A 23,635-nucleotide genomic window follows, 5' to 3' on the forward strand; every position below is an offset into this window, starting at 1 on the left:
GAGTTCAGGCCGGGTCTATCAACCTTGTTAAAGGGAACATCACAGACTATTTCAGCCCTGAGGGATCCCTCCTCAGGGTTCAGATATTGAGTTTCAGTAGTGCGTCGTCGCCATCTCCTCCTCCTTCTCCTCCTCTTCCGCAGGATTGCTCCAGGACTTCTCCCATTTGGACTTTCCCCATTACCTCTTTAATTATTTAATAAATCCATCTAATCTCCACTGCTGAAACTACTCTGGCAATCATTAAATTGCTGTGCCCTAATTTTCATCTGTGGGTGTGGCATAACAGTGTACTTGTTTTTGCACTCATGTCTGAGTTTTACCAATACAATTCAATGGAATTCCTGACTTCAAGTGTTATGGTTTAGCATTCAGAGCTTTAAACTGACTGTCCTCAAATTTAACTCTGTCTAAAGAGCTCTTGATACTGTTGGTCATTGATACATGGTGCTTTGACACAGGTGGGACAGATGATGTATATATTGTTTATATATATATTAATTGTAATATTCCCACAATTAGCTCATTTCTCTTCATAAGTTATTATGGATATAATTAATCTGGCAGTTGGAAGTCTTATTCAATGTTTTATGATTTTAAAATTCTGCCTTTAAAAAGAAAATATAAATCGGTTAGCCTGATTAAGAACTTTTTTTACAGGGAGCCACTGTTTTAAGAGAGAATGGTATGCTGAATTATACTGAATCAGTAAAAGAAAATAATTAGGAAATGTTGTTTTCTCCTGAGTGATATGCCAAATAGTGTTTTGTCCATTTGATATATTGCTCAGGAAATGTGACTGCCTGATCTTGAAAAATGCTGACATTATTAAATATGCATTACTGGAAAGGCACAATCTCAAATAAAATGCAAACTGGCATGTTCTAATCTTAAGCTTAAAGTTTTTAAAGGCAAATATCTATCTTGTGGTAGAAAGGAAAGATGTGTCCTCTGGGTGAGTATGAATTAAATGGCTGAAAAGCAGTATGCACTCTAAGGGTAGATATACTCAAGAAGTTGTTTTGATTATAGCTATATATATATAATCAAGAAGGATAGTGATTATAGTCTTTCTGTTAATGGTGTTGGTGTGCAGTTTGGCGGGTAACTCCTGGGCATTATGACATATTTTGATTTTCTTTTAAGATAAACCATACAAGCTCTAAGACACTGACTTTAATACATTTGAAAGTTTTTAAGTCTTCTTTCTGAATGTGTTTGAGGAAGGGTAATCAATATTACACATGAATGTACTGGTATGCTCACAGAACGCAGTATATTGACAGAAACAACAAGGACATGATCACATAAAAGACTTTGAGGGTTTTTAGCTCATAGCCTTTGTCAACAACCAATTTCCAATCAGATATGAACCTTGAACTTGTATTTATTCAATTCCTGTTAAAAATCACACTTTTAAAAGCTTTTGCTAACATTAAAAGCAGAACAAAAAATGTAAATCAAAAAACAATACACTATTTAAAGCACAAAATGTGATATCATATAATGTAGATCTTCAAACAATTTTCTACAGAGTTCACTAGAGCAGAGTTCACTAGAGTTCATGATGCAAGTGAATGCATGGTGCTAAAATCAGTTGTAAAATAGAAAGTACAAACAGAATCACTTAAGAATTTGCAGTGTTATGGTGCTCTTTGGCAAATCCAGTGCTGTTTGAAGGAACAGGGCATATCATTGAGTCTGCCATTCTTTATCTCCCCACAGTCTTCCTTTCCATGATCATTTGGTTCTCCGGGAAGCCAAAACCTTGAAGACAGAAAAGCCTGTTACTCTTCAGGGTTTCCCTCTCATTGAGTTAGTCTCACTATCATGTGCACAGTTCATCCTGAGTTGGGCTTCAACACCTGTCTCTTAGATACTCTCCCAGCAATTAGTCACATAACCCCTCTCCCAGCAGCAATGAATTCTGTTGAGCCAAAGTGTTGGCCACCCTCCGCAAGAGAATTCAATGCTCTTGGGCTTCAATGAGAAGATTCCACTATCAGTGATGGGGAGTATAAGGGATGTAGTGAAGGAATATCCATGGAATCCGTGGAATAAACACCTACGGATGTTTTGAGGACTGGAGCTGTGCTGTGTTAAACCAACCAACCCTGTGCCTCATATTTTGGTGGAACTCAGCGAAGGTTAAAAACAGGCAGTTCCAATAGAAATGAATGGTATCCAGCAGATTTTACTTATTTTCACAACTCAGCTGATAAAGATCTGGGAAGGAGCAGAATTGTAACCTACATATCCTGAGCTTGGGAGTTGACCTTCACCTCCCTTAGTGCTTTCAGTTTTGTAATGGTTCAGGTTTTTAAAAGTTTTTAATAATTGGGGAACCAAAGATTTTCTGCAGAGATCTTTTTAAACTAAGGTATCAAGGCCCACAGAGTTGAAGTAAAGTCAGTCTATGCTTTGGAATAGGAAGAACTGAAAACTTGCAGTGACTAAGGAACAGAATGTTGTAAGTCAAAGTGAGGTTTAAGAGGATAGTCCCTCTCAGCACTTACTTTTTGGTAACGGAGCTGCCATCCAGCCACTTCCAGTCATTTTCCCTCTGTAAATCATTCAGTCCCACCCAGTGATTTAACCTGATAGTTCCTTCAATGAATTGCTGGAAACAACAGTCATTGATGAAGAATTATATGGATTTTAGTCTTAAACTTGAAATAAAAACAAAATAAGCAAATAAACTGTTTTAAAAATGATACTTTAAAAATAGTTTACAAATAATTGTCTTTCAAACAAGGGCTTATTCCCTGAGTAAGAAAGTCCACTCATTTGCCAAATGTGTAAACCAGATGGATCTTTAAGATGCAGTGTTAACTCTAGTGGACAGATTTTTCTTAAAACCTGTAAACACTTGTTAAAACTTAAAACCATTTCTGGAAAATGTCTTCCGAACTGTCCTTTAAACTCCCTAATCAAGGATTTTGTTGACATTCTTGTAACAAAGATTAAATTGTCTGTCCTTGTGTTGTTCTATAATCCAACAGTAAATACTGTAGAAAGTATTTATAAAAGTTATTTTTTAGCCAGGAGTGTTCAAAGACATCACTAATCTTAATGCAGCAGCAACTCATTTAGAATGCAAAACCATGTATTTTTAACACATCAGCAACTTTATTATAAAGTTAAGCCTGGGTTGAAATTTATTAGCTGCCAACGCTGTAAAAAATGTCCAATCCTGACTATGCGGGGGGTGTTGAAATCTGCAAGGTTTAAATCCAACACAGCTCTTAATCACAAGGTAGCTTTCTTAAATGGACAAGTATGACAGCATTCCTCAGCTCTTGAGGTGCTGCTGTTTTAAAAAGACCTAAAAAACCTGCAGACGCAACCTTCCTCCAGGACCAGGATAGGACACCCCAGCCGTAGTGTCTGCATGGCTCTAGGGCCCTTGTGGGCCTACTGTATGTAGGTTATAAACACCCAGCAGATTACAACTTGAAATTCTGTAAAAGCATCGAGAATTAGGGCTTTGACACCACTTTGAAAACTTGAGTGGTGTAACAGCTGAATTGGTACAGCTGGTAGCATGGCAGCTGTCTCTCACCAGCTCAGCTTCACTCTTAATCATGGTGAGCTCCGAGTCCTGGTTGAGACAGTACTGTTTCGCTTCCTCCCAGGTCCTGTATCCCTTGGAGAAGTAGTAACAATAGCCACCGAAGTGCCTCCAGCCACAGGGGCAGGGTTTGTCATCCCAAACTGAAGATTAACAGACAAAAACAGGAAAACACAGCAGGCTTTAACACATCTGGCAACAGACAGCAGATTCCCCCTTGCAAAAAAGGAGGATTGATTGCTATAATTCAAGGAACGTCCATTCTTCATGTTGTACATCAGAGCACGGGGTGCTTCTGTGATGGAGATTTTGCCACAATGCATTAGGAAGTTCCTTTCCCTACCCACTTCTAATTCATTCTGTTAGAAAATTCCAGGTGAACAAACTTTTCAGAGAGCAGTTGTTCCACAACAGCTACTGCAGTTAGTTTGGCAAGCCAACATTTGGATAAAGAAAGGAATTATGAAGCACTTCAGAATTTTCAATGAGTAAAAATAATATGAAAGTATGAAGGTAACTTCAAAGATTCCTTAAGAAGAGTGACTCTAATTATCTATTATTTCATGAATAAAGAATGAGCAGAGTAATTCAAACTGTTGCACTAACCTTTACCCTTTAGAGAATACAGCTCATCTTTATTATTTTGGACCTCTGTGGATATCCGAGAGACTGAAAAAAGGACATAACAGAAGAGGTTGAAATCTGCTGGACACATAGACAGTACATTTTAACAGTCGTGTGGCTGTCAGACCCTTCATGATTGTGTCACTGTGTCTTTTCCACAGTGACATAGTTTTGCATTGCTAATGCTATTAAGTCAAGAGCAGCTTAAGTGGACTATTGTAAGTGTATTTCTTTGGAAAGTAGTGACAATTCAAATAGAAAATTAATTAAAATCTGCTAATCGTTTAGCTTTTTTAAATCCAGTTAGTGACAGTAGTACAATTCTAATCCTCTAAATATTTTCATGTTTGAGTTTTTTCGTATTTTACCTTATCACTTAGAATCCCTGGTTTATTATTACTATATATCTTTAATCTTTCCACTCAACACTCCCCCTCCGAATTCTTTGCCATGTTTTTAACTTCAGCACCATGGAAGAAAAGTCAGTATCTGGAAAAATAAAACTCACAGTGAATGCAGAAAGAGTCCAGTCTGAACTGTAGTTCTAGTACCAACAATGCGCGTGAAGACTGACCTTTGCTTTGTAGCTTGGAGATCTCCCCTTCTACCTTCTTCTTGTCTAAGGCTGCATGAGAGCCTAGGGATATGTACAGTATAAGTGGACACTCATTCACACCTCATTACAATTACAAGGCATAATTACAGTGATATTGTTCTTTGCTTAATCAAAGCTTGAATTTTGTATTTGCTGACTTCTTTCTGCTTAGCAGATGAATTGTCCTCTGGTCAAGGCAATCAAATGAGAAGCTCAACTTGTTATGACCTTGTCATGTCAACTGACATTGTAAGAGCTCCATTTCAAGCTCATGATCTCCTGAGGACACGCTACAAAGTTAAAATTTCATGCGCTGAACAGGCTGCGTGCGATTCAGTCCTGGCAAACATCGTCAACATTAGTTTGGATGCTTGAGGGTGACCTGATCGATCACCCTCGATCAATCAAGATAATTTCACCTGGACCAAATGCCTTTCAAACTTTGAAATTTGTTGTGGTGTTTAATATATAGTGTAGCATTAGAGTTAGGGTTAGAGGTTATCGCCCAAATGGCAGACATCAGATGACCCCCATAGGAAAAGATGCACAAACTGACCTTGATTCTCCATCTGCTGCTCTAAGCTGACTAACTGCAATGAAAGCTGAGCAGCTGCAAAAATAAAAATACCATAGTCCAATCAGGAAACAGGCCCTGCACTACACACCAGCCTCAAACCAAAAAACAGACCTTCAATTTTAAGGTGAGCAAAATTGGATTTGATTGCATTGCATTACATACAATACATATCCCTTCTTTGTTATGTTTGTATATAATTGTCAATATCTATGGTCCTATTGTGAATCAGGATACCATGTATACTGATTTCAACACATGAACAGAAAGTTCAATACATTACTCCTCCTTGGTAGCTAGTAAAGGTATTTGGATATGGTAATATGGCACATTCTGGCACATTCACTCTTGTCTTCCTCTCTTTTCAGTTTTTTAAATGTATAGTGTTCTGTGTCTTCCTCCACCATTGCTGAGTTCATTCCTGTGATGCAATGGTAGAAGGAAAATAAAACAGGGAAAGAGGAGGCCACTATGTGTTTCCTTTAGTTGTCTACCTACAACACATGAAACAGGAGAGTCTTGAAGCTGCAGTCTAAATAAAATAATAAAAGACAGACTCTTTCCGCAGCTGGACTCCAGAGGAGCTCCACCTTCAGCATGTTCTAAGAAATTAAACTGACCTTGGAGTCTGAACTGGGCAACGTCCTTGTCCACCTCCTTTACCTCTGAAGACATCTGAAGGTCTGAAAGTCAGAATTATTTTTACAGGTCTTTATGAGACACTCCCAGAAACTCGACTTTGTGTATGCCTCCCTACCTTACTATTGGAACTTGAATTGTAGATTTTATTGGTTTACAGTATGTGGTACATACAGTACGTATGAGACGACCCTTCCTGACCCTGCCAAGATTTGATCCACAGATCGGAGCACCCTCAGCTCCACTTCCTGGACAGTGGATAACTTCGCCAAAGCAACAATTAGATTTAATCTAGATTTTAGAGGGGGTTTGACCATCACTTTTGTAACTTCCACAGTGCGCTGAGCCCTTTAACACACACGTACTGTGTAGGTCCTAGGGTTTGTTTTACTGTACATTGAACATTGATAATTGCAGTTTTAATCAGAATTCTTTCAGCCCGTTGGAATATGGTAATATGGCTGCTGGAATTCTGATGTGGAGCAAAGCTTCAGAGATAATGTCTCATCTTATCATCTAAAGGAGGGCATGTTTGTTTAACATACAGAACAAGACAGCTTCATACCATACAATACAAAGAGCTACTGGAAGGCGCTGGGTATTGGTAAATCAGGATTTTGGATTATTTTCAGCAGAAAATGAGAATATGCTAATTCTATGGCCTGTTTTGGCAGAATTCTTACACTTTGTTGCTCCCAAAGCAAATCCAAAGACTAACATCCCAATACAGAGGATCCCCAGTGTGTACACAATGTACTGCAGCTTCCTGAGTCCTGGGACTAAAAAAGAAAGCAAAAGAAAAAAGACACATAGACATCGTGATAAATTCAGGTGGCGCTTGATCATTTTCTCATTGCAACTAATTAGCTTGTGCACTTGTTTTCAAGTCATATCATGTGTTCTCTCCACCCACAGCTCCTTGTGATAAAAGAGGTTCTCTTCCTTCCTCTTATTCTCAATGTTGTGCTTAATTTCTGTTTTCTCTTTCCTGTGCTGGAACCTGTTATAATTGAAGGGGCAGAGTGAGTCATGTATTCCACCTCCCCACCTCCATTGTACAACCTTTTTACTGTATATTTGGCCACTGGTGAACATAAAGAAAGTCTCTTTGTCATATTTCTGACTTTACAACTAACGAGCCTTGGTATCGAATCTCAAGTAGAACAATTTGAGGAAGATGATTCATATTGATTCCTGCAGTATGGTACAGTACATTAGTACCCAGTAAAAGTGTCAGCCAAATGAATTAATAAGAAAAGTATAGATTGCATAGATTGTAAACCTGATTATTGTCATAGTCTTTAACTAAGCTTTATTTTATAATAATCTGGGACTTTTACACAAGAACAGCAAAGGGGAGATGTACCTCAGGACCTCTGTTGTTTCTAGTAAGGAGAAGGGCTTTTTCCACTTCTCATTTAAAAGGAGCAGAGAGCTCCCTGACTTCATAATCCTGTATATCGTTGGCATCCCCATTGCTGGTCATAAGAAGAGGCTGTCAAATCTGTTAGAACCAGCCAAATTAGAAGCTATTTTCACTGCTTGCATAAGGTACTTTTAATCTTCCACTAACAGTACATTATTTACTGGGCACATAAAACATTGTCATCTAGTTGACTTCCTGCTATTTACAAAGTCTAACCTATAAATGTAACTATAAAGATATCAAATGTGCAAGAATATGGCAAGAAAAGATCCCAAGCTGGTACTGTACCATTCTTCTGCTTTTGACTGAGGTCTTCTTCCCAGTTAAATCTTTGTGTGATCATCTCCTGCTCAATGGTGCTCATTCCATAATTAAACGTTTGAGCTGCAATGGGAAGATGAGATATGTACAATTATATCCGGAACTGTGATTACAAGTGATAACATTTGACGACTCTTCCAATATAACTTTGAAGTATGCTGGGTTCTGTTTATTTAAAATAAGTTCCACAAAGTCTTGTGTCTGTTGCCCTGCCTTTAAGAGATTTTGAATGGTGTTGGTCCTGACCTCCTAACCCCCTTTATGCTACTATTCCCAGTACAAGGGACCAATGTCCCTTAAGCTACTGTATTTTACAACATCATGGATTCCAGATCCTCAGGACCAAATATGGGAGCCCTTATGAAGACAGCAGTCCAGCTTTGCCCATCTGAGCTCATGGTACTGAGCCTTAAAGCGATGTATTGCACAGATTGGAAAGAATGCACACACAATCACAGCCTTGCATTAAGACACTCAGACATCAAAGATATTGGAAAGTCTATGCAATTATAAAATAAAACATACCTGGGAAAGGTTGCTGCTGACAAATATTCTGTATTTCATTCTGAATGGTGGAGATGTTCCCATAAATACTCTCTTGTGCCATAATTGCGCTGCCTTTCAGTATTGGGTCCTTGTTTGCTACTGTAACTCAATTGTTGGAGTGTTATGGCAAAGTGATCTTTACAGCTGGGTGAGTTTCCATTTCTAGTCATATGCATGAATATAAATAGTCACAGTAGATTATTTTACATCATAGCACATAGGCACGGTTCTGCATCACTACCTCTTAGTTCACACACATTATGTTTTAATAAAAACAAAGTCTGATTTTTACAACTCTGTTTGATATTTTCTTGCACCATTTCAATTCGCTATGGCAAGAGTTGCCAGTTCTGATTTTAAACAGCATTAGGTTTTATAGTTGGACTAAATCAAATTTTTTTAAAGACTTGCACAAAACAAAATTGTTTTTTAGGAAAATCAATATTAGGAAAAGTGCAGGTCCAGGAAATGTGTGTGGTAAGGTCCTACAATCTTGTGCAGATCAGCTTTGCAATATTTTTAGTTTTCTCTTCCAGATGTCCTTAAACTTACAGATCATTCCCTCTCTGTGGAAGAAATTCCTATTTCTAAAACTGCTAAGCCTTGTGGCCTTCACAGCTACAGGCCCGTAGCCCTCACATCTCTCCCAATGAAAACTCTTGAGAGAATAGTGAAGCAACACATCATAAAGAGCACACAAGCCCTCATCGACCCCCTGCAGTTTGCACACAGGGAAAGGAGGGGAGTAGACGATGCAATACACACACTGTTAAATCTGGTCTGTCAACATCTGGACCAACCAGGGACCTTTGTAAGGCTTTTATTTGCTAACTTCTACTCTGCTTTAAACACAATACAACCACTGTTGCTTGCACAGAAACTCTCAAAGTACTTCAATCTGAATGGCAACTTGTTAAGGTGGGTGCTAGGCTTCCTAACTAACAGGTCTCAACAGGTCAAATTGGGGAAGTGCTTATCTGGCATTCGCCACACATCAATTGAATCACCATTGGGCTGTGTAGTCTGCTGTCCCCTATGCTGTACATTTTGTACTTAATGGTTGCATAAGCAAACACACAAATAGACATCCCATTAAGTTTGCTGATGACATAGCCCTGGTCAGTTTATTAAAGGACATGGAATACCATCATGGGCCCATTCTAAATGATTTTACTAACTGGTGCAACAAGTTCTCCCTAAAGTTAAATGTTTCAAAAACAAAGGAACTGGTTATTGATTTTAGTAAAAATACCACACCCCCTCAACCCACTATAATTGATGGTCACCCTGTTGAAAATGACTATAAGTACTTGGGACTGGTGATTGACAAAAACCTAAAACGGGACAAGTGTTGTGACACTATCTATAAAAATACCACCCTGCGTCCTTAGGACATGTGCAGCCCAGTTGACCACAGTGTTTACAGACATCTACAGTCCATTGTCCCCACCTGCTTAAAAAAAACACCATTGTTCCACTCCCCAAAAAGGCAAAAATGACATGCCTGAACGATTACTGCCCAGTTGCATTAACATCTGTGGTGATGAAATGCCTGGAGAAGCTGGTGTTGTCACACATCAACTCCTCCTTCACAGAGTCCCTGGACCCCTTGCAGTTTTCCTACCATGACAACAGATCAGTGGATTATGCTGTCTCCTTAGCGCTACATACAGGCTTGAAACACCTGGACACTAAGAACTCGTATGTGAGTATACTGTTTGTGGACAATAGTTCAGCATTCAATTCCATCACACCCAGCCAACTGGCGACAAAGCTCAGGGGATTAGGTCTGTGCAACTCTTGCTGCAACTGGCTGCTGGACTTCTTAATCAAGAGACCACAGGTGGTACAGATAGGTAATAAAACATCAACACCACTCACCCTGAGCACTGGAACCCCTTAAGGCTCCAAGGTTGTTAAGGACTCCCTGTTCACTCATGACTGCACAGCAAAACACAGCAACAACCGAATCATTAAATTTGCGGATGATACCACTATAATAGGACTGATCAGTGATGATGATGATGATGATTCCACTTACAGGGATGGTCGTACAGCTGCTTAGGTGGTGTCATAGCAATAACCTGGACTTGAACGTAAATAAAAAAAAAGAGCTAATAGTGGATTTTCTGAGACAAAGGCCACACACTCACAGCCCACTCGTATTGATGGAACATAACTGGAAACAGTCACCAGCTTTAGGTTTTTGGGAATTCACATTTCTAATGATCTAACCTGGACTGTGCACATGGACTCTATCTTGAAGAAGGCTCAGCAGCGCCTCTATTTCCTGACGTGCCTCAAACGATGGGGGATGCCAGTACCTGTGTTGGTGAACTTCTACCGCTGCTCCATTGAGAGCATCCTCACCAACGGGATCACCGTGTGGTATGGCAACATCTCTTCTTGAGAGAGAAAGGCACTGCAGAGAATGGTGAATGTGGCACAGAAGATCATCGGCTGTGGTTTCACTGAGATTACACAGCTCTATGAGGAACGCTGCTGTGGTAGAATTCTGGCCATCACAGAGGACAGTCACTTTGTGTTTTTACACTTGTTTTAACAATCAAGAGACTTTCTGTTAGTAAGAATTCCATTGTACCAGTACATGTACCGGTTACATATGGCAATAAAGTTCAAGTTCTAAAAAGGCCAACAGAGACTCTTCTTTCTTAGAAAACCCAGCTACTTTAAGGTAGATAAAACTATCCTTACACTCTTCTACAAATCATTCATTGAAAGTGTCTTAACATACTGCTTCACTTGTTGGTTTGGCAACATAAGTACTGGTAATTGAAAGAGGCTGGGTAAATTAGTGAAAATAAGTGGCAAAATAATCAGGAATAATCAAATCAACTTAAGCATCCTTTACAAACAGAGGTTCACCAAGAAAGCCAAAAGTATCAGGGAGTGTGTGTCTCACCCCCTCCATTGTGAATTCACACTTCTCCCATCTAGGAGCCTCTGTGCCCCCAGGCGTAAAACCAACAGACACAGGAAATCTTTCATTCCCACTGCAATTACACTCTTAAACAATGCAAAGCAGCTACCTTGTCTCTTGTTTCTTTTCTCCTGTAACACTACTATATTCTCTTCCCTTTTGATGATGTGTATTTGTGATTGTGTTGTGGGTGACTGTGCTGTAAAACAAATTTTCCCTAGGGGACAATAAAGCTTGAATTTAATTGAAAAAAACCACTGTGGGTCAATTTGATCATTTGTCAGGAACAGCACACTCTTGTGCTGGATGGCTACAGTCCCCATGTACATGTATCCATTCCACACTCTAAATCTCTAAATTAATGTACTACATTTGCAACCCATGAGTAAGTTATTGGTGAAGTTTGAAGGGTGGTGAATAAAATCCTGCTGCTCTGTGGGTCTCCATGATTAGAAATTATGAAAGTATACCTTGGTGAATTTGTGCTAGAGCTAGTAAGGCATAAAGTTCTAGCGTAACCAATTTAGGCACTTCATGGTATTCCTATTGTCCAGTACAGCAATGAAAAGTGAAAAAAGTTAAAACCTTAAGAAAATAAAAGTTTATAAGTTAGTAAACAACAACAGTGTAAACAAAAAAACTTTGCTACTCTTTTTACGATAAACTTTCACAAGGATTGGCCTTTCTTGCGTTTGGGCTGTAATACAGTATACATGTTCTAAGACCACAAGAGCCATTGTGTCCACATCACCAACAAGAGTATTTTATGCCATGTGGCACACCTGGGGTTCAGGGTGCTGTAAAGAGGATATTTTAATAAAGGGTCTTCAGGATAACAGACACAGCTGTAAGGTGTAAACAAGAGTGTTCTTTTATTCACAGTGCTAGGAACACAGAACTAACAAAACACCTAACTCTATCTGAGCTGCCACTACAATTTTCTGAAATCGTTATCTAAAAACAATCAGAAAGCTAAGGAGCTTGCTGTCTCCAAAAGCCAAAGTCTCTTTTCTCAAAACCTCACAAAACACATAGTGTATCCACAGGCCTGTGAAATGGTCACTTGGTTCCACCCTTGGCGCAGGGAATAACTGAAGCTCTGCTCTTTTCCTATTTTTTAATGGTCATGTGACCAATTGTCTTTCACCAATTAGTCAGGTGACTGATCATGGCAGGGCATTCCAACAGCTTTCTTGGAAATGTGGTTCTGGCGAGATCAACCATTCTGATTCCACCTACTGCCATCTTAGAATATTTAAAGCTTACATTTATAACAAGATGAGAGATACTGATCTTGAGAAAGCTACATCTGAAAACAATTTAGACCTTGTAATTACAAGTTTACAGTGTGTGTATCTTTATTGAACTAACATTCATTGTATCAATACAGACACTAGATGAGGGCTGCAGAACCCTGGATCCAGAAAGCTAATATTCAGCAGGTCTTAAAGACCACACTCAAAGCATCCAGAGCATGTAAAGGCTTTTTAAGTTAAATAATAATTTCACTTTTTGACAGATATATTGATTTGTTAAATAAGGAAGTTTAGAGATCATCAGAAATGGAAACACCAACATCCTCATGTCTGTTAAAGGTCAAAGCTGCCAATCCGTGACATAATTAAATCAAATGATTTACTCAAACTTTGTATGTTCCATGCCTTTACAAGATTCTGAAAAAAGAGGTATCTGCTGGATTGTGGCTCTTCTGGACCTGGGTTGGCCATACCTGGACAAGCTGTAAGTCAACAGATGTCCCAGCTGGAGAAATGTGACTGCTTGCTTTTGCATTGGTCAGATATAAGCTGGGTTTCAAGCAGTGTCTATTTTGACCTTGTGTCTAGATTTCAAACATGTAAGAGGCAGGAACCTGTTCAAAATCAAACAATAAATAGAAACCGTTTCCTGTTTGATGTAGGTGGGTTTCACTGTCTATTCTCCAGGGGAATCTCTCATGTGTGTAACACAGCCAGGCACGGAGACAGCAATTCTGAGACAAGTTGGTAGCTGTTTGCTGATTAAGTTTATGCTCATTGTAGGTTGTACAGGTCATTAATCAATGATTAATCATCACTTTTGTTATTCAGCTCATTGCATTGTGTCTGTCAAGAGTGATTATTTGAAATATTCAACCCTATGTATGCACAGGCCTAAATATTTAGATTATTGAGAAAGGTGTTATTAACATTTGTTATGAAGAGGGTTGATCAACAGGGGACATACTGTGAAAGTCAAAGGCTGATAGAGTATGGGGCCACTGATGAAAGCAATACAATTTGTATATCTGAGATATATGCAATTAAGATGGTATACGCTGATACTGTTAACAGTGTCTGTAAGAACACATTCTTTTTGTTCTACAATTATTCACTGCAGTAATGAGAAAAAGAATACTGGGGTTTTAATGGGAACAATAGAATGATAGGTGCACTGAACGCACACCGGTTCAAGTTCGCTGCTCATGATGGCAAAGGAAGAGGTAATATTTTTCTGCTTCTTTCCTGTTCTTATGCTCATTGGAGATATTGTAGCATTTCTTCACAATACCGTTCGAGTATGGATGACAGGTTTTGTGAACGCATTCTGAAAAGGGCAACAGAAAATACTATTTCTATTTAATAGAGAACATCAGACTAAGACAAAAAGAAATCTGGGACTGCTGCAGGTATTTGTAAAGCAAAGTAAAAGCTATTAGCTCACATCCAGACATCACTGGTACAAGGCTGGACCCACGTGATTAGCTGTCTGTAATCGCCTAATGGGGTTGAGTGGGAGTAGAGCAGGGGTTAGCATCCCTGCCTCATGTTGCTGGGGCCCTGCATTCAATTCCTAGGGTCATTCCTATCAGTGGCAGTTTGTATGTTTTTTCCGTGCTAGCGTTGGTTTCTCCAGTTTGCTCCAGTTTCCTCCCATGTTCCGAAACCTTACTGATACTGATTGGCTTCTGGAAAAATTGACCCTGACATGATTGTGTGCATGTTGCTTGCTGGTATACGCTCTTGTTCGCCCTAGACCCTGTACTGGAAGGAGCAGTTAGTAAACGGATGGATGGATATCTGGCTTCACATTGGTTCAATCATCTCCTATTGCAGTTCAGTTATTGCAGTTAATTTGTATCTACAATATTTATGCAGCCAGGCACTGTGCTAAAGAAATGTTAATATCTTACATGAGAGTACAATAGGAGTTACCTGCCTGCAATTTAAACCCACAACCTTCCTGATATGAGTTTAGATATACATTAGACTCCAATCTGGGAAGGGCCTACTGCTCCACACCACTGCTTCCAATATGAAGACCTACACTGAATTTTTGCAAAAACATGTGAATCGGTATGTCTTCTAGAGATTTAAATTAGTTGTAATATTAATTAATATTGACATTAATTATGCCTTATGCAGTCTACAGTGTTGGCCTACAATGTTTTACAGGTTTTAAACAATATGTACTTTGTACATTATACATTTTGTACATTTACAAATACAAAATATACATTTTAGACAATATACATATGCAAAATGTACATTTGATCTTGAAGGCAGCACACCGTCAAGAAGCATTTTTTTACTTGACAGGAAATTAATCATGATATCGTTGTGAAAATCAACACTGCGGGTAGGTGACCTTAGAATGTAGACTATTCTAATTTCCTGTTATGGTACTGTATGTTTTTCAGTTGGAAAAACTGTAGAAATAAAAGCTAAGTGTGAAAAATTAGTTCACCAACTTAAGACTTTGAGACATACTATGGCAAATCCCCCTTAACCATTAATGTGGTTCTTCAGGACCTATTAGACATGATCCTCAAGATTTATGGGGTGATATGGGACCGAGATTGAGGCTGGATCAATGGCAGTTTAATAACCTTTCCAACCCTAGATACGTGTAATTATTGCTTGCCTATTGACTCTTCTCTTTCCCCTTTAATGTTAACCTACTGTAGCTGAAAGGCACTGAACTCAATATGTATGAATCTAACCTAGTTACTTCTGTCTCACCCAAAGACCAAACCTATTAACACACTGCACTTAACTCACCATAAGACTTTTCCAGTCAATCCTCGGTGCAGATTTGAACCAATAGCATACCAGTCTCATCCTGAGACTTTACTATTCTATTCCCATCATGAGAGTTGACAACCACTCGTATTTGCTGTACTTGTAGCTATTTATAGAGTAAGTCAATGTCAATCAGCTGCATTCAATTCCTCTCAATATGTTGCGCTAATGTCTTCGCATTCCTCTCTGGACCTCCCTAAACGGCCCTCTGTTGGCTCAAATTAACATTGAGGCTTTTCTGATTCAACTGCTCCATACTGTACATCTTCAGTTGTTGTTTTGTGTCCTGTAGTGATCTCTGCTTTGTAGTATTTAAAACACAGTACAAGACACAATGTTCAAAAGAGACCTGAAATCCAACAATGCAGATGCTTAAGTCTGGAAAAGACAAGAAGACTTAAGACTTAAAAAACAACAAGATAAATTGAGATACAGTACTTATACAGTGGCACAAACAAATAAGAAAGTGAAAATTTCAGTTTTCTTTTTAAACATCCTTATTCAGCTTTTTAAAAGATTTGCTACAGAAAATGGATTTATCTGTAAAAACTGCTTCTGGAATGAAGCTCAACAGAATACCATAAAATTACAGTAATTACCGCACTTTTGTAAAATCCTGGTATGTACCTCAGTTTAAACAAATGTGCTTACTGTACACTTACAGTATTTAAACTTGTGAAAGTTCAAAAACTCACAGTAAATGTCTGTTACTACCATATTTTAAAGAAAACAAAGAAAAATTTTGTAATACCTAAAAAAACACGTTTTGTAACTATTTTGTACAGTAGCTACAAAACACGATTTTGTAGCTAACTTTAAAACGGGATACAAGCAAGAAGTGTTTTCATCTTTTTTTCATCTGCCTTGGCAGTTCTAATTCATTTCATACATGTGGATGCAAATAAAGATTTAGATTTATCAAACAAAAACATAACATTAGGAAAAATGTGTCATGTGATCTTTATAATTCCAACTCTTTGGTAAGTTGGAACTGATCTAGGGGAGAGGTGTACACCAGCTTTTACGGTCTGCTTTCAACTGCATCCTGGCTATCTGCAGCCACTTAACTGTTTCCTCCAGCTGCTCCCACGCCTGTTGCAGCCTCTCTATTTCCTCCACCAAAGCAGCCTTCTATTCAGCTACCACCTTATCCAGAGTTTATAGGTTGTGGCTCTTGTGACCTTCCTAGTGTACATACTCACAGAGACTGAAATCAGGGCAACTTTCAAACGGGTTAACATACAGAAGGTGATTGGCCTGAATGACATTCTGGACAGGTCCTTAAGTCATGTGCAGACCAGTTGGCCATGGTTTTCACAGATATTTTCAATCTTTCATTTTTACAGTCTTCCGTTCCTGGGTGTTTTAAGAAATGTATTATTATTCCAGTCCCAAAGAAAAATACTTTGGCCTTTTTTAATGATTACAGACTGGTAGTGCTCACATCCGCCATAATGAAATGCTTTGAAAGGTTGGTCAGGAAAAACATTAGCACAATGGTAACTGAGTGCTTAGACCCTCTGCAGTTTGCATACCGGTGTAACAGGTCCACTGATGACATTATTTCCCAGGCTCTTTACACTGCCCTGACTCATTTGGAAGACAAAGACACATACATCAGAATGCTATTCATTGATTATAGCTCTGCATTTAACACAATAGTTCCTTCCAGACTGGTCAGGAAGCTTTATGACCTGGGCACCAACACCTCTGTATGCCGGTGGAAAATGGATTTCCTGACTGGCAGACCACAGACTGAGGGTAGATGGAAAACTTTCTTCCATGCTGACCATAAATACAGGGGCTTCCCAGGGCTGTGTGCTTAGCCCCCTGCTGTTCTCCTTGTTTACCCACGACAGCTCCAATTCTATCTTCAAATATGCTGATGACACTACCATCATTGGCCAAATCACTGCTTCAGGGTTGAGGTCAGGAACCTGGTGGAATGGTGGCTTGACAATAACCTCTCCCTGAGTGTCAGTAAAACCAAAGAGCTGGTCATTTATTTTAGAAAGCAGGGTGGGGACTACAACCCTATTCACATCAATGAGGTTGCTGTTGAGATGTTTACCAGCTTCAAGTTCCTGGGTACCTTCATCACTAACGACTTAATGTGGTCCCAGCATGTAACTGGAGCTACAAAGAAGCCACAACAACACCTTTACTTCCTCAGACAATTGCAGATGGTAGAATCTGGAAGGGAGTGAAACAGACATGGGAAGAAGACGACTAGGAACTGGGCAAGTTGACGAACAGGGGGGCGTGACGACTGTGCACTGGTGCTCGGGGTGGGCATGGTCCAGGCGTATAAGTCCAAAGGAGTTCGAAGGGTTATTCCAGGGCGAAGTCCAAGAGTCCAGAGCCGGGTCATCCATCCAGGACAGACAAGATAAGGTTTAAAAACCAGAGCAGGGTCTGGTGCAGGGACCGGGAAAAAGTGGGTTAACAGGGCCAGGCACACTCAGCGTCTGGATAGGAGGCAGGTGCACAAAATCAACTAAAATGGGTAAGTGCCGGAGTGCCCTTAAGAGGAGGAACTTACAATCGTGACAGGACACCAATCATCCTGGTTCCTCACTTTTCTTTCCCCCTTCCCTCTGGTAAGCGTTGTAGAGAAAACCGGTTCAGGGACGCCAAATATGTAATCATAGTGGCTCTCTGAAGGCACCAGTTCTGTAGGGTTTGGGCATTTACTGAGACAATTATTAATTGTAGCAGTAAATCACAAAGTTGATTCTTTTGGTGGCTTTAGAATCCAACCATGCGACATAACTCAAACAACGCGCACACACAGGTACTAATACACGAGGATACATTTATTAATACATAGAATATGCATATAAACCTAACAGATCTTATCGAGAGGGTTATCAGAATACAAAAGGTATATTCGGTCAGTTACAAAGAGTTATACATATCAAGAGGACATACGTTCAGTATATCATTCATTAAGACCGTTTCGTAAAGTGAACTTGGTTACAACTTCTACATTAGATACTCAAACAAGTACATAACTCTTAGGAATTAAATTGATATCAACTGGTTGGGATAACAATTGAATTCTCGAGCTGTAATGCATTGAAGTTGAATACTCATCCAATCTTTGGGGATTCAGATCTCCTGCGGGCACAAAGAAACAGTTGCAGGCTGTTGCTGTCCAATCCGCGCTCTCTGGCTCGGTGCCAGGCTGTGCTGTGCGGCTTGCGACGGTGTGCTGCTGATACTCACTGTTGGCTTTAACTAGCAAAGTTTGTGCACAGGAGAAAAGATGACTGTGGGTCCCAGCAAGTCAGGAAGAGGACCGGTTCGTTCCTAATGAAGAGCTAGTTCTGAATAGTGATTCAGCTGTCCACAGTTCCGACCTGTTCACGAGGCCTGCTGCTGGTTACTCTCTGCCAACCTCCACTCTAGACTCTTAGAACAAAGGAAAGTTCTGGCACTCGGACACACTGGCCGTTCCGTGGTTGTCCGGGCTGAGTCTCAGGATGGTCAGGAGGCGCGCTGCGAGAATGTCCTGCCCTTGGGAGCCTTCTGCTCCTGGGCCGTCCTGCCCTGGAATTCTCCTTTGAATTCCCTTTAGAATTGTTGGATCTGAATCTGAATCTTGTTGAATCTCTCAGGCTCTCTGTGTTGCCTGTTTTTACCTGGAGGAACTTCAGCTCATTGATTGGCTGAAAGTTCCATGGGCATCAGAGTCCCACGTGGGTTACTCGGCCCTACCGGTCCCTGATTGGTTGATCAAGGTGAGATATGAGTCACTTAGTCCTGACACTTAGTAATGCAGTCCAGATGTCCAACTCGCACTCCCTAGACAGATAGGCGCCAATGGGTGACCATTGATCATGATAGCCAGGCTTAGCTAAGTGCATCCCCCTTTGGGAGCTGTCCTTGGACCTTAAATCACCTTGCATGAATGGTTTCTCTGTGGCTGCACCACAGAGATGAACAGAGAAATGAGGCCTAATTTGGGAAAGCTCAGAAACACTTAATTCTGCCTTATTATTAAGCCTCGCCACTACATATCCCCCCTTTTTGAAGATCACGAGGTCCTGAGGCGTTGTTGCCTTCAAAACAAAACAGAGTTAAGTGATGTCCCTTGCCATTAGAACATTAATCTTAAATGTCCACATTACTCCTCGAGAATTCATACCGGAACCAGCATTGGATACAAACAGGATGAATAACATCTGGAGTATGTATAAACACGGTAGGAGACATTATCTAAGTCTAGGAATTACACATCAGGAAGCTCACTGTCAATATCTGATACCTCTGTAGTAGATATTTGGGGAGAAATCACTTCCTTTCTTTTGACATGCTACCTTTGACTCATTCATGCTACCCGGAGTACATCTTGATGTGAGAGTACATCATTCAGAGTACACTGTCAGTCATGATCCAGCTACCTGGCAGTAGTGTTACAATAACAACAGTTCCTGTTCCCAGCCCCCGATAAACCACAACACCTGTGTTGGGTATCTGCTAGGGTGGTTTGGAGGTTTGTTCCATTAAAGCAAACTAACTACCTGTACCTCTTCAGGGCTTACTGTTTCTTGGATTTCTATCCAATTGAATAGTGTGGCACCTGAAGGCATCTTAGACCTCAAGTTTGGTCTTATTGTCTGGTTCCAGACCGTACAATGTTAAGTTACCATGCTGTACTATGGCCTCCTCGGGAACTTGCAGGGAAACTGTTTGATTAGGTAGCTGCATTGCGGTAGCTGTATCTTGCCCGTCACAAGTCATAGTGTCAGTTAAATGTGGTGTGCTGACCAGCCATTTACTTCCCACCTGCTCTTCATGGGGTTCATTAACCTCCCTCTGCCCATTTGTAGCTTTACACCCTTCATTGGTGAATTGTTTAGACACAGCCAATGGATAGCTTTGGTAGCCATACCCATCTCAAGATTTGGAACCAAATTCAATCTTGGATTGCCTTCTGGGTGAGCTATGAACGATGAGGTTAAAGTCACATGCTCCTCTACTGAGAAGAGTGGAATCAAGTGGGTTGGGATTTGTGCCGTGGTTAGACTGGCTACAGTGGCACTAAACTCCCTTAACAGGTCTTGTGTCAACATTCTGGCCTGTTGCACACAAGCATAAACCCACTGTATAACACCAACAATCATGTCCACTGGTTGGGGAATAAGATTTAACCCTGTTGCATAGGAAATTGCCTGTAGGGTTTTCCCTAAGCTTTCCAACTTTTGCTGCTGTCGATACAGTCTGTCACTACCCTCTGGCATCTCTGACCCCTGCCTTCTTGGGGCAGTCAGGGTGAGAGTGCCAGTAGCACACAAACCTACCAGAAATAGCAAATGCACAACAGTGGTGGCAGCAATCAGTCCTCCCAAAAGTCTTTTCGGGTGGCTGATCCCAGTCATCTCCTTCTGAGTGACTGTTGCCTTTCTAAGCTGGCGCAGCGTGTACATGGTGTCTTTCTCAGTATGCCCTGTGGCATCTTGGGCACCAACATCCTGAAAATCTGGGGAGATCTGACGCAGCGGCTGATGCTGCTCCTCCGTTTCCAGGGCATCTGCTTTTTCGATTTGTTCATGCCTGTGCTCTAGGAACCCTGCAGGGGGCGGCGCAGCGGTGGAGCATGCCTGACCCTCGGCTGAGTGGTCATCTGGAGCACCTGAGTGATCTGGGATTGTTATCCCATTCTCACTCTTCAGGTCCATCCTGCACACTTCCTGATTGAGGAATCCCTCTATCGGCATGTTTACAATCGTTCGCTGGGGGTAGGTGTAGGACACCTGCTCGCTCCCCCCTTCCCTCGCTAGGGGTTCAGGGAGCTGCCCCAGCACTGGGATAGCTAGTTCACTGTCTTTGAACTTACTATCACTCACCAGGCCCATGTCAATGCAGGCTGGGGTTCTGACACCCCTCTTTGCGATGTCCTGCACTGGCAGGCGGGTAGCTTGACCATCCAGCTCCAGTCTGGGTGAACCACTGTTGGTCAGACTCAGACTGACAGACTGAGCTGGTGGCTGTAAGAAAACCGTCTCGGCTTTCATTCCCTGTCCCTTCTGGGGGACTGGGTGTGTTGGCAACCCTGCCGTTGAGGCAGGAACAATCAGGTCAGTCTCACTCACTACCTGGTAGTTGTGAGAAATAATGTTACCTGACTGCAGGATCCCTGGGTCAAAGCAGAGGGTATCGGCATCTGGGAACAGGTGTGTCCACAGCGCAGTAGTCTCAGCGTCCAGCTGGACCTCCTGTCTAACCTGTGAATGTTGCACTAGGGGCACCTGGCGGTGGCCCTGTGACAGCTGCTCAAGCAGATCCTCACTAATAGAGGACCTGTCAGGGCTAAGGGTGAGGGCTACATCACCAACCTGCTCTCCTGCCATCTGGATCCCTTCCACCACTGCAGGGTGGTGGTCCTGACCCCTCTTGGGTGCCAGGGTGTACAGGGAAAGCTCCTTTTCATCGCCAGGTGGGGAGATCTGCTCCTCTTTAGGGATGTAAAAGGTGTGTGCTTTACCTGGTGGATCAGGCGGCTGCTCGGAGCAGCGCTCCTGTGGCAGGGAGGCTGTTGGGACCTCAGCCGGGACAGGACTTCCCTGTATATCTGGGGAACAAGGAAATATTTTTATTTCTTGTCCAGAGGGAACAGAAGGAATCTCCGCATAGGCTTCTGTGTTCGGTGGGCACTGTGTGAGCACAGTCTGCCTCTTGGCCCCCCTTTCCTTCTGTACAGAAGGCTTAGGAGCCTTGACCTGTTTCCACACCTTGCCTTTCTGGTGATTCACCAAAGGTTCCTCTCTGAGTCGCATGCCCTTTTCTTTTTCTACCCGTTTGAGCTTGCCGTGTGACTTCAAACACCTTTCAACCTCAGTGTCAATCAGTGTCTCACTGGGTAAGACATCTCCCATGGCAGCCTTGAAGTAAAAGCTTCTTGCTTTTCCTCTGCGTTTTACTGCCTGCTCTGTGACTTCAGGGGTGGAGTCAGCACTCACTTGGGAGTGGCTGACCTTATCCTGGCAGGAACCCTTCCGCTCAATCAGATAGACTGAGGGAGGGAGAGGGGGCGGGTCTCCGCCTCCTCCAGTGGAGAGTATCAGCTCATTCACGCTTCCGGCAGCCTTGGGGAGCGGTTGTCCCTGTCCTAATAAAGCTTGTTCCAGCCTGGCCAGGCGGGCGGCTACTGAATCCTTTTGTTCAGCCTTTTCTAGCCCTTTCCCTCCCCCGGTGTTCTCATGGCACTTAGGACGCTGGGTGCGGTCCTGTGTGAGTGCTTTGGAACGGGGCTTAGCCAGCTCAGGAGCCTGTGCTCCTTCGAGCAGGGGGGAATTAACCCTGCTGGCTCTGACGGCGAACGCAGTCGCTTTAGCAACTTTTTGCTCAGAGCGACTTTGGACATCATACTCCCAGGCTTTCTGCACGAATCTCTTAATATCAGTCATTTTCATGGTCTGTGCATCTGTATGCATTAAGATCATCTTTCTGACTGACGGGTGGAGATTCGCAATGAATAAACCCTTGAAATGTGTGTTCTCTTCGCAACCCTCATCATTTCGCCCTGCAAAATAAGTTCGTCTAAGTCTCTCGTAATATTCGCGAGGGGACTCTGCTCTCTCGTGCTTAATGTTAAGAGCGGCGGCTATCGCAGCAGTCGGGTCAATAAACGCACTGTATTCTTCGATAAGTGCTTGACATAGCTGCTCAAAGTCATTACAGACTTCTTTCATCTGCCTAGCCATCCACTCATGTACAGCTCTGCTGGTAGTTTTCCTGACCAGAAACACTTTCTCCTGTTCTGTGGCGTTTGGCAGGTACTGCAGGTTATACCTGAGGTCCTGAATATAACTCTCGATATTATTCTCTGACACTGCCGGGTCAAATCTCTCTATGTCCTTCGCTAGCTCTCTCAGAGAATGGAGATTTATCCTTCTAGCTTCTCCGCTGACGGAGATATGGAAGAGATCGTGGTCAGACCTGTCGCTGCTAGAGAGAGTGCTTAATAGCGACTCGAACTCAGACCTTTTAGCAACCATCGTTAAACTTAAAGAGTATTACTTTTAAGTACGAAATCACAGTTTTACCACAGAAAACCACAAGATCAAGTATGCAATCAACCCGGTAGATTGCAAAAGATCACAAAACAATCAAGCACTGCTTAAAGAGCAAGGGGAACTTTTTTCCTTTCGGCTTTCAGCACACTGTATTGTCGTGTATGAAACCCGCGGCGTTTTATATTGAATTATTCCGCTTGGTTGACTCATTTCAGTCTTGCCACGCCCGTGCCAGGGACGCCAAATAAATGTAGAGAAAACCGGTTCAGGGACGCCAAATATGTAATCATAGTGGCTCTCTGAAGGCACCAGTTCTGTA

General features: G+C 41.6%; 1 protein-coding gene across 2 annotated transcripts; it reads right to left on the reverse strand.

Moving 5' to 3' along the window:
• Positions 1–1,369: 1,369 nt before the first annotated feature.
• Positions 1,370–15,361, reverse strand: LOC148650158 (CD209 antigen-like protein A). 2 transcript variants are annotated; one of them, XM_088603695.1, is made up of 10 exons: positions 15,275–15,361; positions 7,718–7,813; positions 6,687–6,782; positions 5,985–6,047; positions 5,347–5,400; positions 4,770–4,832; positions 4,178–4,240; positions 3,563–3,714; positions 2,517–2,620; positions 1,370–1,767 (listed from the first exon to the last, which is right to left on the reverse strand). In XM_088603695.1, exons 2-10 carry the CDS (start codon positions 7,791–7,793, stop codon positions 1,644–1,646), a joined length of 795 nt encoding a protein of 264 aa, XP_088459821.1. In that variant the 5' UTR covers positions 7,794–7,813; positions 15,275–15,361; the 3' UTR covers positions 1,370–1,643. The 2 variants fall into 2 exon arrangements, with proteins under 2 accessions (XP_088459821.1, XP_088459820.1); XM_088603694.1 differs by lacking the exon at positions 15,275–15,361 and adding an exon at positions 8,276–11,348.
• Positions 15,362–23,635: the final 8,274 nt, after the last annotated feature.

This window comes from Lepisosteus platostomus, chromosome 13 (genome assembly GCF_059453375.1).
Source record: "Lepisosteus platostomus isolate fLepPlt1 chromosome 13, fLepPlt1.hap1, whole genome shotgun sequence".
NCBI lineage: Eukaryota > Metazoa > Chordata > Actinopteri > Semionotiformes > Lepisosteidae > Lepisosteus > Lepisosteus platostomus.